The sequence below is a fragment of the Schistocerca piceifrons genome, chromosome 3 (genome assembly GCF_021461385.2).
Source record: "Schistocerca piceifrons isolate TAMUIC-IGC-003096 chromosome 3, iqSchPice1.1, whole genome shotgun sequence".
NCBI lineage: Eukaryota > Metazoa > Arthropoda > Insecta > Orthoptera > Acrididae > Schistocerca > Schistocerca piceifrons.
This window is the reverse complement of record NC_060140.1, coordinates 916,273,412-916,290,617: the sequence shown is the minus strand read 5'-3', so window position 1 is coordinate 916,290,617 and position 17,206 is coordinate 916,273,412. Positions and strand designations below refer to the sequence as shown.

Sequence of the window (17,206 nt, the reverse complement as noted above, 5' to 3'; positions counted from 1 at the left end):
GCGGTTTATCGTATCGCGACATTGCTGCTCGCGTTGGTCGAGATCCAATGACTGTTAGCAGAATATGGAATCGGTGGGTTCAGGAGGGTAATACGGGACGCCGTGCTGGTTCCCAACGGCCTCGTATCACTAGCAGTCGAGATGACAGGCATCTCATCCGCATGGCTGCAGCCACGTCTCGATCCCTGAGTCAACAGATGGGGACGTTTGCAAGACAACAACCAGCTGCACGAACAGTTCGACGATGTTTGCAGCAGCATAGACTATCCGCTCGGAGACGATGGCTGCGGGTACCCTTTACGCTGCATCACAGACAGGAGCGCCTGCGATGGTGTACTCAACAACGAACCTGGGTGCACGAATGGCAAAACGTCATTTTCTCGGATGAATCCGGGTTATGTTTACAGCATCATGATGGTCGCATCCGTGTTTGGCGACATCGCGGTGAACTCACATAGGAAGCATGTATTCGTCATCGCCATACTGGCGTATCAGCCGGCGTGGTGGTATGGGATGCCATTGGTTGCACTTCTCCGTCACCTCTTGTTCGCATTGACGGCACTTTGAACAGTGGACGTTACATTTCAGATGTGTTACGATCCGTGGCTCTACCCTTAAAACAAATGTTTCAAATGGTTCTGAGCACTATGGGACTTAACATATGAGGTCATCAGTGCACTAGAACTTAGAACTACTTAAACCTACATAACCTACGGACATCACACACATCCATGCACGAGGCAGGATTCGAACCTGCTACCGTTGCGGTAGCGCTGTTCCAGACTGAAACGCCTAGAACCGCCTGGCCACACCGGCCGGCCTCTACCCTTTATGCGATCCCTGCGAAACCATACATTTCAGCAGGATAATACACGACCGCATGTTGGAGGTCCTGTACGGGCCTTTCTGGATACAGGAAATGTTCGACTGCTGCCCTGGCCAGCACATTCTCCAGAACTCTCGTCAATTAAAAGCGTCTGGTCAATGGTGGCCGAGCAGCTGGCATGTCACGATACGCCAGTCACTACTCTTGATGAACTGTGGTATCGTGTTGAAGCTGCATGGACAGCTGTACCTGTGCAGGCCACCCAATCTCTGGTTGACACAGTAACCAGGCGTATCAAGGCCGTAGTTACAGCCGGAGGTGGGTACTGATTTCTCATCATCTATGCACCCAAATTGCGTAAAAATGTAATCACATGTCAGTTCTAGTATAATATATTTGTCCAATGAATACCCGTTTATCATCTGCATTTCTTCTTGGTGTAGCTATTTTAATGGTCAGTAGTGTAGTACAAAGCCGTTATGGCTACGACCTAGAGAAGCTCTCAATCTGCCAAAATTAAAACCATTATTGCCCCGTTCGGTACTTGTGCACTTAGACTAACTGCAACGCCTACAGACGTATTTTTACCTCTTATTGCCATACTGTAGCCGCAGCGCCTCTGCGGCTCGTCCTCTCTCCAGCGCGCTCCAGCTAACAGTAACGTTGCAGAGGTCTCGTGACCAGACCCAACGTTACTTGTTTGAATCTCTCGCTCTCATTGGCTGATGACCGACCGGTGCCTTCTCTGCTCTAGCCAAACTGATTTGTCTCAAGCATCACAGCCCATTCCTGCTTTGAGCCTGGCTAGTTTCTGCATTCAGAAGCCTACTGCCCTACTACCACTCTGTGGAGCTACAGAGACCCTTCTAGTTCTTATTTCTTTCACATATCTTCACGCTATTACACCTGGGAGGAGGATCATGGAAAGGACCAGGAAGTGTTACCCAGCACTACGTTTATTGAAATAAAACCCTGATTTGCTCCATTCTTATGCCCAAAAGTTGGCGTATGCAAATAAAAAATAAAAATAAAGACCAATGTAATGTTGATAGTAACTTGTAATTAACTGAACAATTCATTATCCAACAGCAGTTGTCATTCATGTTGTTTACTAGTGAGTTTCGTCAGTGAGGCGCAATGCTAGTACCGCTTCAGAAACATCTATTCTTTCTGAAACTGTAGTCTTATATTTGTCGGTACATGTAAATCAGATTTGCCAATTTCCGTCCCATTCGGATAATTCATAAATGGTACTTCCTTTTTTGTCATAGAATGTGCATGAATTCTTCCACATAAACGGAGGGATCACGTTAGTACCACGTTTTGTAGATGCAAGGCAAGGAAGTGTCGGAATAGCGTGGTTCGCGTATCGCTTTACAACTTATATTGTAATACCTTGTACTGGTCACCGGTTTGACACAAGAGCGTAGGATGAGCGAGAAGTAAGACATCAGTACCATTTTCACCTTCCAGCAATTATGAGTAAAAGTAATCTGAAGATGGCTGAGTGATGCTCTGCTAAAGCACCGTGGCAAGATGTCGACATACTCCGGCTGCAAGCCCGGAACCTCACGGACTACACAATACACCAGAAATATTTCATGAGTCACAGCACCAAATCCTATCTTATCCAGATTGTGAGTGATCAGCACTCGTCACACTCCATCTTCCTGGATGTCCATATTAGAAGCAAGAAGTATATCGTGAGTAGCTCGATTGTCGGAAAAATCTCACCACCAGACTTTTGTGGAAAACGACCTGTTGTTAATATGGTTCGCGTTTGATTACGGCAGACTTTTATATCTGACAGAAAGGCCGCCTCGTTGTTGTGTAGATAAACCAACACCCTACACGTGTACCTCTGGTCGCTACGCTGTGACATTACTAGCGACTAGCTCGCAAAGGTATTTGTGTGAACGCTGGATATTTGAATGGGCGGTTTGTGGCCAGTAAGTGGCCGTACTGTGGCCAAACTATACGAGCCAGGTCTGGTCCTGTCAGCGAGAGATAGGCACTAATAAGCAGCGATCAGTGGGGTGTTTCCCTGGGGGAGAGGGGAGGACTCATACTCAGGCGGCGCTCCGGTTAGGTGATCTGTGGTAGTATTGTGCCTGCCAGCAATCATGAAGACAAGTAAGTCCTACAATTACACAAATGAGAAAATAATTACAAACAATTTACTTAATGCAAAGACATACCTGAACTAACATTACTCCATATCAGTATATGCCATCGGACCGCTATGACTATCCCGCTTCCTTAGCCAACTGACTATCACGGTTAAGTAACTATTAGTCAATGTTTTTAATGTATTTAAAATCGGTGTTTTGATTAGAATCACGCCACAGTGACAGATGTGTCGAAGTAGTCATAAATGTGTTCTAAGTTACTAACACCGCCCGAACAGGCGATGAAGGCCCAACGGCACTGACCGGCCGCCGTGTCATCCTCAGCTCATAGGCGTCACTGAATGCGGATACGTAGGTGCACGTGGTCAGCACACCGCTCTCCCAGCCGTATGTCAGTTTGCGAGACAGGAGCCGCTACTTCTCAATCAAGTAGCTCCTCAGTTTGCCTCACAAGAGCTGATTGTACCTCGCTTACCAACAGCGCTCAGCAGACCCTATGGTCACCCATCGATGTGCTAGTCCAGCCCGAAAGCGCTTGATTTCGGTGATCTGACGGGAACCGGTGTTACCACCGCGGCAAGGCTGTTGGCCATATATATGTTCACATAAGCTAATAATAATGTAAAAGCACTCTATAGCGATGTTGTAAACTGAGAATGAATATTTATTCCGTATTACAATATCTGCCTATATTAAGTTTAATCTCAAAACGATAGAACTGCGGTTTTATGATGGTTACTGTAGTGGTAATCTGGCCGAATATTTAAATAAGCATGCAGAGCAGGACTCGTGTAGTCTTTTGGACGGTGTTCTTCAGTTTGGTAAGGTCTTGTGTCGTGTTTGGGCGGCCAGAGCGACGCTGGGATTCAGACTATGTTTGTGGGACTTATAAAATATTGTAATCGGATGTTGAATGCTTGTAAATATCTCGGGGCTGAATTCTGATTGGACGTACAATTTTCAAGTTGCATTCAGTGATTGTTTTACAACCATGCGAACTTGGTCGTTATTTAAGCGTTTATATGCGGCTGTGAAGCTTAGTGATTTTTACGAATTGCGTGATTTCAGTTCAGGGATGAACTTGTTCGAAATTAGTCACAATAAATCTCTTGATAAAGAACTTTAGATCTCGCTGTGAATTCTAATAATGCATGGCCTTGTGCGGTTAGTCTACTCTTTCTACTGTATATAAATGCTCTGCTGGCATAGCGTAAACATATTTCTTTCACTGGTTTGAATACTGTTTATTTAATTTATTAGTCTAATGAGTAGCTAACATTACACATAGTTTTAAACTTATTTAAAATAAACATCTGGTTAAAATTCAAATTGTCGTAATGTAGACAACACCATTATCTTTTTCACATATTTACCTTTCCTTTTAAAAATTTGTTTACCGCTTACTTCCTGTTCCTTTTTTATTTTGCTGTTGCTCACATCAGTAAAAGTGGCTCCAAGATTTATTACATGATACGATTTGGGCTTAAGAGAAACGGCGTGCGACCAGCCTCCATTGATTGCAGCGAGCCAAAAGAGAAATATTAGGTCGTGAATTGCTCAAGCTGTTTATCTAATCGAAGGGACGCATTTCCTACAAGAAACATACAGCCGGCTCTGTCGTAACGCGTCATGAGATGCATGGGTTACTATGGGTGTAGGAACTTCATTGGAGACAGTCCGAGTGGAAGATCATCCTTTGGGGCGGCCCATGTTGGTGCACGTTGCTACAATTGAAGGCTATGAGTAAGCCAAAAAGCACCCGGGCACCATTCATGTCGATTTTTGAGGTATTCTCTTATGGGATATGTTCACACAGGATTTAATACGGAAGTTGATACTACTCGATTGTCCTTTATTGCCGAACATGTACAACTTATTTTTTGAAACTTCCTGGCAGATTAAAACTGTGTGCCCGACCGAGACTCGAACTCGGGACCTTTGCCTTTCGCGGTCAAGTGCTCTACCAACTGAGCTACCGAAGCACGACTCACGCCCGGTACTCACAGCTTTACTTCTGCCAGTACCTCGTCTCCTACCTTCCAAACTTTACAGAAGCTCTCCTGCGAACCATGCAGAACTAGCACTCCTGAAAGAAAGGATACTGCGGAGACATGGCTTAGCCACAGCCTGGGGGATGTTTCCAGAATGAGATTTTCACTCTGCAGCGGAGTGTGCGCTGATATGAAACTTCCTGGCAGATTAAAACTGTGTGCCCGACCGAGACTCGAACTCGGGACCTTTGCCTTTCGCGGGCAAGTGCTCTACCAACTGAGCTACCGAAGCACGAATCACGCACGGTACTCACAGCTTTACTTCTGCCAGTACCTCGTCTCCTACCTTCCAAACTTTACAGAAGCTCTCCTGCGAACCATGCAGAACTAGCACTCCTGAAAGAAAGGATACTGCGGAGACATGGCTTAGCCACAGCCTGGGCCTGGGCCTGGGCCAGGAAGTTTCATATCAGCGCACACTCCGCTGCAGAGTGAAAATCTCATTCTGGAAACATCCCCCAGGCTGTGGCTAAGCCATGTCTCCGCAGTATCCTTTCTTTCAGGAGTGCTAGTTCTGCATGGTTCGCAGGAGAGCTTCTGTAAAGTTTGGAAGGTAGGAGACGAGGTACTGGCAGAAGTAAAGCTGTGAGTACCGGGCGTGAGTCGTGCTTCGGTAGCTCAGTTGGTAGAGCACTTGCCCGCGAAAGGCAAAGGTCCCGAGTTCGAGTCTCGGTCGGGCACACAGTTTTAATCTGCCAGGAAGTTTCATATCAGCGCACACTCCGCTGCAGAGTGAAAATCTCATTCTGGGAACTTATTTTTTATCTGCAGCACACCAGAGTCAATTTGCAGCACTAATTAGGAAACGTACTCCATGCACATTACGTTTCAGTTTTGGCTTACAGGTCAAACGACCACAATCGTCTTGAACACACTGTGGAATCTATAGAGAAGGTTGTGCAGGTCTTGGATGCAGCATCGACAATTCTCTACAAATGTTGGATGCCGGAAGCTTTCATGGATGAGGATAGCTCCACAACACTTCCGGTGCTGCTTTCGTGTGCATGTGTGTGTGTGTGTGTGTGTGTGTGTGTGTGTGTGTATGTGTGTTTGTAATTTTGCGAACCAGTGTCAACAAAATTGTCTGGTCAACCACGGCAGGGATAAGAGGTCGAAGGTGACAGAGATAATTCCGTAACGAATTATTTCTCTACTATCTTCATATTAGTTGAACCAACCATTAGCTTTTTAAGCAGAATATAAATATAATATAGAACTTGAGGTATGTAAATCGATGGTTATTTGCCTTACTTAAGCGTTACCTTAAAAGCAGTAACGAAATTTAGATACTACAACAAGTAGCTGAATATAATGACGCAATAAATTAAATGTTGTAGCAAGGTTCTAAACATCAACAACTGGCAGTGATGTGGTTGAGAGGTTGAATCGCTTTCCTAAGGAGTGGGCAGCCATCCTAATGTTGAAGTTGTCGTCAGTAAGTCACACAAGGATAGGCCGGTTCGACCTGCCATCCTTGTTGTACACCTACATCTGTATTCCAGAAGCCACATTTCGATGTGCGAATGCGTTACTTCTCATATTCTCCATGTTTATTTTACTTGTATAGGGGGGTTCAATGGTAATCCTCACTAAGGGAATGTGCAATTCTTACTGACATTGTGTAGCTAATCTTACATTCTACTAGCTCTCCTGAAGTTTGGAAGGTAGGAGACGAGATACTGGCGGAAGTAAAGTTGTGAGGGCGGGTCGAGAGTCGTGCTTGTGTAGCTCAGATGGTAGAGCAATTCCCCGCGAAAGGCAAAGGTCCCGAGTTCGAGTCTCAGTGACTCGCCCTGGCTTCACACGGGTAGCACTCAGTAACTACTGCTGGACGATTTGTCTATTATATGTAGTGATATACACATACTTTCCCCGTGAGTCGTTGCATTTGTGAAAGACATAACAGAATCCCAACAGAAGGTTTTGAGATTATCGTTCACATATAAACGGAAAAACGCAACGGAGGACATTAAATTTCGGCTAGGAAGACATGCTCTTTGTAATGGCATGATATACGTTATTTACAGTTTTGAAATACAGGGTGACAATTATTGAGCTGTATGAAACAAAATCGTCATAACTTCTGAACGGTTTGCGTTACGGCGCTCAAAGTACACGGTTGGCCGCGGGCCATGATGGGAATTAGTATGCGCTGTATGGTTTGGTTTAACGACGAACCACCGTTCAGTAAGCAAAACTGACTCATTTTGGGACTGAGAATCCGCATTCCGCGATCGATAAATCTCTTCACCCTCAATGGGTGACTCTGTGGTGTGCAGCGTCCAATCAAGGAATAATCGGCGCGATATTGCTTGATGGCACAGTGACTACCGAACGGCACGTGGAAGTCTTGGAAGATGGTATCATCCCTATTATCCAAAGTGACTCTGATTTCATAATATGTGGTTCTTGCATGACGGAGCTCGACCCCATCGAAGCAGGAGAGTGATTAGTGTCCTGGAAAAGCACTTTGGGGACTGCATCCTTACTCTGGGGTACCCAGAGGCCACTGGCTCGGCTCTCGATTGGCCGCCAATTCTCCGGGTATGAACACACGCGACTCTTTTTTGTGAGGGTATATTAAAGACAAGGCGTACAGCTATAACCCGAAAACCATTGCTGATCTGAAAACAGCCTTTCAGGGGTTCACTGACAGCATCGGTGTTCCGACACTTCAGCGGGTCGTGCAGAATTTCACTATTCATCTGTGCCACATCATCGCCAATGATGGCAGGCATATCGAAGATGTAATAACCTAAATTCGAATATCTGTAGTGACGTCTACATGTTGGATAAAGTGTGTGCACGCCGTAGTTTGTTACTGATTTACGTTTTTTTTTCAAGTAGTATCTGTTTGGAGCTATTTCCGTCTGTCTTCTACTGATGCGTCTATTATTTAGGGTCAGACATAAAACTTTAACAAGAAACGTAATTACGTCATTTACTTTTTCAATATTTGTGATGAACCCACATTTTGCAGTAAGCCTTAGGTCCCTCGAAATTGATTCGCAAGTGCTCCTCGGCGGGCTATGGCTGTAGGAAGCGAAGAACTGTTTCCTTCAACGTAGCAGGCGGCTGAGACAGTGTACTTGTGGATATCAACAGATTCTTTGGCCGTTTAGTTTTACTCCTTCGCCTTCGTAATATTTTCATTTTCTGTATACATGATTACATTATGTATTTTTCGAACTCTAGTGTCGGCAATTATAATTAAAAATGGTTAAAATGGCTCTAAGCACTATGGGACTTAACATCTGAGGTCATCAGTCCCCTAGAACTTAGAACTACTTAAACCTAACTAACCTAAGGACATCACACACATCCATGCCCGAGGCAGGATTCGAACCGGCGACCGCAGCAGCAACGAATTATATTTACTATTGTGGTTTTAGCAGCTTCAATGTTTTAACTGCTTCACCTACGGAGCGTTTAAATTTCCACGTTTTGACTCTCTTTCTGGGGATACTTTCTTTCGTATGTCCGAATAAATTTAGTCCGCAGATCGTGGTCTCGCGGTAGCATTCTCGCTTCCCGAGCACGGGTCCCGGGTTGGATTCCCGGCGTGGTCAGGGATTTTCACTTGCTTCGAGATGACTGGGTATTGTTGTGTCGTCTTAATCATTCATCCTTATTATGGTCGGAGGAAGGCAATGGCAAACCACCAACGCTAGGACCTTGCCTAGTACAGCGGTGCGGGTCTCCCGCATCGTCCCCTGCGCGCTATCAAGGAGTATGGGACTTCATCATCATCATAATTAATTTATTATTGACTATACATTTTAATAAGAGTGACATCTCTTGTAACATTCAAGTAGGTAAGATTTAACAAGTTATATGCTTCCTCATTTGTTTTATTCTGTATCTATTAACCGGAAATCTAAATGTGCTTTCTCTTATTGTACTTGTATTGTAATTGGGTTACTTTACACGGTACTTAATTGTTGAATCGGGAAACGGTTCTCTGGTGGTGCACAGCGACGCACAAGAGCCAATCTTCTGGTGAGCACGTATTGAATGATTGGACAATTTTCTGTACGTAGTGCACCCTTATTGGTTACGGCCCACAATGAGATAAACGATACCAGTGATGTTGGAAGCTGCGGTACGTTACCCTGTCTTAATTTTGTAATATTACAAAAAGAATACTTTGTTGTACCCCGAGCCTTACCCAATGTGATTTTCGATGTTCATAATCGGTTCCCATTGCTTTTTGGAGAACTGAAGATGGTCGTTGAAAAACTGAGACGTGTTATCGAACTGGTTCCTTATCTTCTTCTTTCGTTTCACTCTCTTTGGGGTACGCTGGATCAATTATTTCTTTGTGCGTTGTTCTTTTCTTAGGGCCCACTATTTCTTCATTCTTTCTGATCTTCTTTTCCTCTCTTCTTCCGAGATGAAGGGTTTGGAATTTTGTGTAGATTTGTTTTGGAACCGTATGTTTCATATTTAGTAATTAATTTAGCTGTTCGATCAACAAGTGATATTTCGGTAATCTTTAATTCTAGTAGGTCTTTCTCAGTTTCTTTTAACCAGTTGGGTTTCTTTTTGCGGTTACGTAAAAACTCAAAGATATGTTTAGTTAATATGTTGGAATTCATTCTGAGAAGATGACCATAAAAATTTATTCTCCTTTTTGTCATAGTATCTGAAAGTTTTTCAGTTTTGTTGTAGAGAGTTTCATTTTTGATGTATATAATCTTATTGTCATGAAATTTTGGCCGTATGATTGTTCTTAAAATTTTTCTTTCCTTTAGCTCAAGTTTCTCCATTTGGCCTTTGAAATTCATGTTCAGTTTTTCTGCTGCATACAGTGCTTCTGGCTTAATCACTGTCTTGTAATGTGTAATTTGGGACCCCCATGAAAGGGATTTTTTGTTGTATGTTTTTTTCTTTGGTTGGAAGGCCAGTTCAAGTTTATTATTTTTCGATTCCAATTCTTTGCTTTCCCCAGCATTCCAACTAATCCATTCTCCTCGATATTTGAGTTCTTTTACTTTTCAATCATCTATTCTTGAACTTTGAGATATTTACATGAGTGCTTGATGTTTGTCAATATCGTAGTTTTTCTCAAACGAGATGTGAAGACCTTTAGCTGCTTGTTTCTTTTGCTTAGGATTTGCTCCCGTGCTTCTTCCATTGTTTCAGCAAACAGGGCCACGTCATATGCAAAAACAATGCAATTTGCTTTAAGGTTCTTCTTTTTGCAGCCCAGTCTTACACCACTCTTAATATTTGTGTTCCATTCTCTGACTACTTTCTCAAGCGCACAATTGAACAGCAACGGTGAGATCCCATCACCCTGTCGCACTTCCGTTTTTATTTCAAAGGGTTCCGATAATTCGCTCATAAATTTAACTTTCGAAAATGTATTTATAAGGGTCGCTTTTATAATATTAGTTGTTTTCTTATCCAAACCCATATCTTCCAGGAGTGATAATAGAGATTCTCTATCAATCGAATCATATGCTTTTTTTAAATCAATGAAGGAGTTTACGTATGTCTTTGCCCTTGATTTTTGGTATGCCATAATGTTTCCTTATATTACGATCAACACAAATAAATTTGTAGCGATCTCTAGTAATACATTTAAGTGGTAAACTATTCCAAACACGATCAAGTCCGATGCAGTAACGAGCTGGAATATCAGTGCTGCACCTGAAGTTTCACGTTAATGAGACAGCGCTGGCAACAAGTGGACTGGGTGCCGTGACGAAGTGCAGCAGCCGTGGAAATCACTCCACAAGTAGCATTCCGGCCTTGAGCGAGGGCGGTACTTGGGCGAGCACGACTCCAGCCAGGCCGGGGTCCAATTTACGCCGGCCGGCCGGCCGGCCAGCCGCGAGGTTTGCACCGTAACCCTCATGTCGGCGTCACCGGAATTACGGGAATAAATAATTAAGTGGGCACCACGCCGCTAGAGGCGGCTGGGGCAGTCGTCGTCGTTTTTGCGAGACCCGGGGCCGCCCAACTGGCCGATCCGGCAGAAGGACGCGGCCCTTTCACGCCGGACGAGCGCGCTATATAAACGTGACGCGCGCTGAAGAAGCCACAGTTCAGCAGCTGCAGACGCCACACGCTCTCCTCAGCATGAAGGTCCTGGTAAGTGGCGCCTCAGACTGCCCACCAATGTCTTCTGCATCTGCCTGTACACACGCAGCGGTATTCAGCTCCCCTTGCCAGTAAGTTTTATGCAACCCGCAACGCCTTCAAAATACCTTGGAAGATTTCGATATTGTTATCCCGCTACGTGGAAACGATCAGCCCTACAGAAAAAAAATTAACAGGACCCTTTTGTAGGCAATGTTGCTGAATTCTGTAGTGTGGTACGTTTTTCCATGAGTCCACAGTTCCACTTTATTGAAGTGAAAACATGTTTGAAGGTCACTTTCGTGCGTTTTCCTGGAATAATTATAAAGCTACGGCCTCTAGCGAAAATGTACCGAAGTATAAAATTTAACTACCTTAAACTTCCTAGAAAAATTTCTGTTAATTTTTTTCTGCTAGAATAACAGTTTGCGTGTAGTGAGCGTGACAATATGTAAATATGTACATGGTATTTCAAGGCATTACAGGTTGCATAAAACACATTGGTAGGCGCAGTTTAATCAAAAATGGTTTAAATTGGCCTGAGCACTATGGGATTCTACTTCTGAGGTCATCAGTCCCCTAGAACCTAGAACTACTTAAACCTAACTAACCTAAGGACATCACACACATCCATGCCCGAGGCAGGATTCGAACATGCGACCGTAGCTGTCGCGCGGTTCGGCAGTTTAATCATCCTGTATACTCTGCAAGACACTGAACAGTGCCTGATGCTACACCTTACTACTACCAGAGTTTTTCTGTCGTGGTAGAGTCGTGTAGTGAGGAATGGAAAAGCCAATCTAGAGACTGCAAAGAATTTGCAAGATCGGTTGAACAGGACAGACCATTTGAATGGAACACATATTGGCTTATGAAGAGGCTATAACACGAATTTCAACAAAAATGAAACAAGGGTAATGAAATGTTATCGAAGTAGTCAGGTAATGCTGAGGGAACTAGATTAGAAAATGAGACACTGAATCTTGTAGATGAGATTTGCTACTGGGGCGACAGAATAGCTGCCGATGGCAGAAGGAGAGAGGACATAACACTCAGATTTCCACAACCGAGAGTAAGATATTTGAAAATGAGTTATTTGTTAATGTCGAACATTAATTTAACATTTAAGGAGCCTTTCCTGAACGTCTATCGAATAAGATCTTGAACGCAATTGACACGTGGACGAGGAACAGTTTGCATACGAATAAAAGCTTTGGAAATGTGGTTCTGGAGAAGAATGCACAAAATCAGTGGAGTGAATGAGAAAATAAATGAGGAAGTACTCGATTAAATTGGGAAGATATGAAATTTGTGGCACAATCTGACTAAGGGAAAGGATCTGTTGATAGGAGACGTACTGAGGAATAGTTAAACTAGTAATGGAGGTAAGAGCGGAGGAGATAAAAACTGTAGACAGAGATCTAGATTTGACTAAAGTAAGTAAGTAGATCAAGTGGATGTAGGCTCAGTAGCTATACAGAGATTAAGAGACTTGCACAAGACAAACTTGCGTGGAGAGCCAATCGAACCAGCCTTCCGATTGAACACAGCAACATCAACAACGACATTCGCCCCCAAATCTCTCGTATCTTACTCTCATGGTCTCTACGTAAGATATACATAAAAAAAAGTTCAAATGTGTGTGAAATCTTATGGGACTTAACTGCTAAGGTCATCAGTCCCTAAGCTTACACACTACTTAACCTAAATTATCCTAAGGACAAACAGAAACACCCATGCCCAAGGGAGGACTCGAACCTCCGCCGGGACCAGCCGCGCAGTCCATGACTGCAGCGCCCTAGACCGCTCGGCTAATCCCGCGTGGAACGTAAGATATACGATGGCAGTATCATAATGATTGTGCAGTGTTCTTAGAACAGAAGTTCTCAAAATTTATCCATCAGAAATTTGTGCAAATGACGCCGTCCCTCCTTTAGAGATTCCCCTTTAAACTACCTGTCCTCCATTTTTTTTATACATTCTCATAGACCATACCGAAATATCATCCTAGCAACTAGACTCTAAATTTGTTCATGACATTATCTTTCTCTGTTACACATTTTAATGTGAACAGTTTAATAACAGTTTTTATTTTGACATCTGTTACTTAATAATGTTATTCTTTTCATCTCAACGTCCACGAAACACGTCACTCTTCATAACATTTTAATACCTTCCTTACCATAACTGGGAACCTAACATTGTAGTAGTCACTACCTGATAAGAACTGTCTGTCGGTTTTCCCATACTTCTACGTTGTTCCGTAATCTGACTGTATAAGCAAGTACAAGAAAACATAGCTTTGATTCGAAAGCAAGTACGCTACCATACAAATGTCGTATACTGTCTTTAGGCCACTGAATTTGTTTGCAAAACACCCTGTGCTCATAGCCGTCTAACATCCAAAGTACCCGTGTTTACTGTTGCGAAATCAGGTAAAATCTGGTATCGTCCTACAACACGGTGCTGAATCTGACTGCGTCGTTAGCCTAATCAATCATTGCTGTTCGTTCCATTGCGATCGACTGATGCGAAGGTGTGAAGAAGACAGTATCTAAGTAACGAATCTTCGTTTGTCTGCGAAACTAGAAAGATATTTGCTACTTCAGAGTCATGTTCGCACATAGCCTTATACCTTCGTAAGTGATAGGTTGCCAGTATAAATCATAATAATAATTAATAAAGAGATTTTCGCTAATATATTAATCACTTTCTCCAAACAAATTATAAGAAAATAGTTTAGCACTTACAGTGGCCACAAGGTCACGCCTAAAACCTGTCGAATACAACGTCCGTTCTAGGCTGTACCTTCCATCCGCCGCTGCAGCACCTGCAGCTGACCATGCTACGCCTGGCAACCAAAACTGTCTTTAGATGAAAGAGTTCTGATGTGATGTAGAACATATGAAACAAAGCAACAGGGGAACAATGTGAAATTCTGAAGGAAACTGCATAATCTATTTCACTTATTGTAGTCTTTGTGTACATCTACAGTTTGTCAGCAATGTACATGTGGAGTATGGAGTTACGGGTGATGGGAAAGCTAGGAAGAAGTTAATCGAAGAGTTTTAGACATAGTATTACAAAAAAAAAGCTGAAAATTAACTTTGTACTTGAGATAAGGAATGAAGAAGTTCGCAGCAGAATCAGGGAGGAAACGATCATATAGAAAACATTAACTACGATAAATTATAGAATATGTGATATCAAATAAGGGAATAGCTTTCACGGTCCTAGAAATATTGTAGAAGTTAAAATGTGTAGAAGCAGGAATTACATACGTAACAACTAAGAACTTTGGATAGAAGTCGTACTCTGAGATGGATACTGGCACGCAAGAAGAAATCACGGTGGTCGCATCATAAGAGTCAGAAGACTAACGATCAAAAAATCTACTTCTTAAAGCCTTAGCAGTGGTTCCTTTAATTCACACCACCTACAGGAACAAACATTTTCCTGTTGGCATCTTTGTTTTATTTCTTTTCCGTGTTACCTAGCAAGTCTTCATAATCTTATTTTCATATATCTGCACTCTACTTTCTGTCGAGATTTATATGGATTTCTTCTTCGTTTGAATGGTATCACTACATTTTCTGTTTTATCTTAGCAATTAACATACTGCAGCATCACTGCATTTAAAATTCTTCCATTAATCCGAATCTAGTCAGATGTAATAGTACAAAATACTACTAAATTTCTTCTTTTGCCTTATGCTTTACATCTCATACGTCACTTACATCTATGATACAAACAACTTTTGTAACATTTTTGCCTATTGTCTAGATGCGCACACATAAATCATTTCATGTAGGCTGTGTAATGGATATGCAGAAGATATTAGTACGTTTGGATAGTGATATAACTGGATGCGAGTACAGAACAGCCTCAGCTTAGGACATTGTAGATGCGAGCATTTCCAAAACCGAGCTTTCGGTTTTCTTTTGAGTAGCTATCTCAATCATTCGTCAGTTAAGGTCACTGTTTGGTACTAGCAGTCTTATTTCGGTCATGAGTACAGTCTAAGTCTACGTTACTCTGCTTTATTTGTCCTTCTTGCTTCGTATGTCGTACATTATTTTCTTTCAAGGTAACAGAATTCCTTCTCTTCGCTTACTTCATCGCTTCCAGCTGCCAAACCTCGTCAACTTCATAGTTCTCAATTCTGATGCTAAGTGTATCACTGAATTCATTCCAGCAACACCTCATGAATTTTATCTTTTTTTGGTTTCCTCTCAATCCATTCGCTATACTCGGTAGACTGTTCATTCTACAGTATTCAGTACGTACTGTAACTCTTCCCTGCTTCTACTGAGGATAACAATATCATCAGCGAGTCTACTTATTCATATTCTTTCATCTTGAGTTTTAATCTCAGTCCTCATACTTTTATTTCCGTCATTGATTCTTCGATGTACAGATTTAATCGTGTAGGAGAAAGGAAGCATCCCTGTCTTACAGTGTTTATAATATGACCTCCTCGGTCTTGGTGTTCCATTCTTATCGTTCCTTCTTGGTTCCTGCATGTATTGTATACTATCCACATACCTTGTCTTCCTATCACAGTACAGTCCTTGGAAACATCTGTAATCGAACCATATAGCCACTGGATCCACTTTAAATCCATATCAGGATGACGAATGATGACACGATAACTGTCAATTCCAGGTCGTACTCTGCGCCGTGTTGGCCGCGGCGGTGGCGAAGCCCGGATACCTGGGACTGGGCGCCGCCCACAGCTATGCCGCCGCCCCCGCCATCGCGGCCGCGGCCCACACCTACGCCGCCGCCCCCGCCATCGCAGCCGCCGCCCCCGCAGTGGCCTACTCTGCTGCCCCTGCAGTCGTGGCTGCTGGCCCCAACTACGCCGGATACGCCGCCTACGGCCCCGCCAACATCGTCATCGGCCCTGACGGCACTCCTCTCGACACCCCTGAGGTCGCTGCCTCCAAGGCCGCCCACCTGAACGCCGTCGCCGAGACCAGGGCTCGCGACGCTATCGTCAACAGCGCCGCTGTGGTTGCTGCCGCCCCTGTGGTCTCTGCCGCCCCCGCCATCGCCGCCGCCCCCGCCGTGATCGCTGCTAGGACCTACGCCGCGCCTGCCATCGCCGCCGCTCCCGCCGTGATCGCTGCTAGGACATACGCCGCGCCTGCCATCGCCGCCGCCCCCGCCGTGATCGCTGCTAGGACCTACGCTGCCCCCGCCATTGCCGCTGCACCTGCAGCTGTCGCTTACTCCGCCGTCCATCCCGGTTACGCCGCCTATGGCCCGGCCAACATCGTCATCGGACCCAACGGTGTGCCTCTGGACACCCCTGAGGTAGCTGCTGGCAAGGTGGCCAACGTCGTCGCTCACGTAGAAGCCAAGGTCCGCAACGGTGACCTGCTGGGCTGAACTGTCTGCCTACACGAACGTGCTCCTTAGATAATGACCCTGGAACAATCATCTCACGCTCGCGCCATCATGTTTCTGTACATATGTAAATCATAAGTTATAAATACATTTTCAATTACTTGAGAAAGAGTAGATTTCAATTATTTCCAGTTATAAAAAGAAACACCTGAAAATTCATGAAACTGTGTGGTACATTATGACATTCTTATGAGAGATCCTTTTCTCTTTTAACCTTCGGCAACTAAAACTTGGAAGGTACAGGGAAAATGGGATCTACCTGAACCAATCATGAGTCCTCTGCTGATGGACTCATGTAGTCACCGCTTTGCTTCTTCCACTTGCGAAATATTCTTACTTCTTTACTGCCCAGAACTGTACAAGCAATAAGTTGTTTTTGGATACTTAGCCATTACTTCAGAGTATGTGTTATACTCTGGATTATTTCAACATGTATGCAGATATATACAGTACCTCACAACAGGCGTCGTGCAAGCAGCTGATCTCTCCAGCGCTCGAGAAGTAACTGTTGTTCTAGAGGAGGCCCTGTCCAACCCTCAGATTGGTAGAAACTTTCGCCACCAGCATTTAGTTACCAAGGGCATAGAGCTGGTGGGATACACATGATAATATCCTCTATTAAAACGCAGACTTCTCTCTTACGTTTCACAGGATCCAGGCAACTGACAATCTTACTGGTAATCCATTTATCTCATATGTGA

At 43.8% G+C, this 17,206-nt stretch overlaps 1 protein-coding gene across 1 annotated transcript; it reads left to right on the top strand.

Moving 5' to 3' along the window:
• Positions 1-10,950: 10,950 nt before the first annotated feature.
• Positions 10,951-16,614, top strand: LOC124788234 (cuticle protein 18.7-like). Its single transcript, XM_047255417.1, has 2 exons — positions 10,951-11,105; positions 15,759-16,614. The coding sequence occupies exons 1-2, from the start codon at positions 11,094-11,096 to the stop codon at positions 16,485-16,487; spliced, it is 741 nt and encodes a 246-aa protein (XP_047111373.1). The 5' UTR covers positions 10,951-11,093; the 3' UTR covers positions 16,488-16,614.
• The last annotated feature ends 592 nt before the right edge of the window (positions 16,615-17,206 follow it).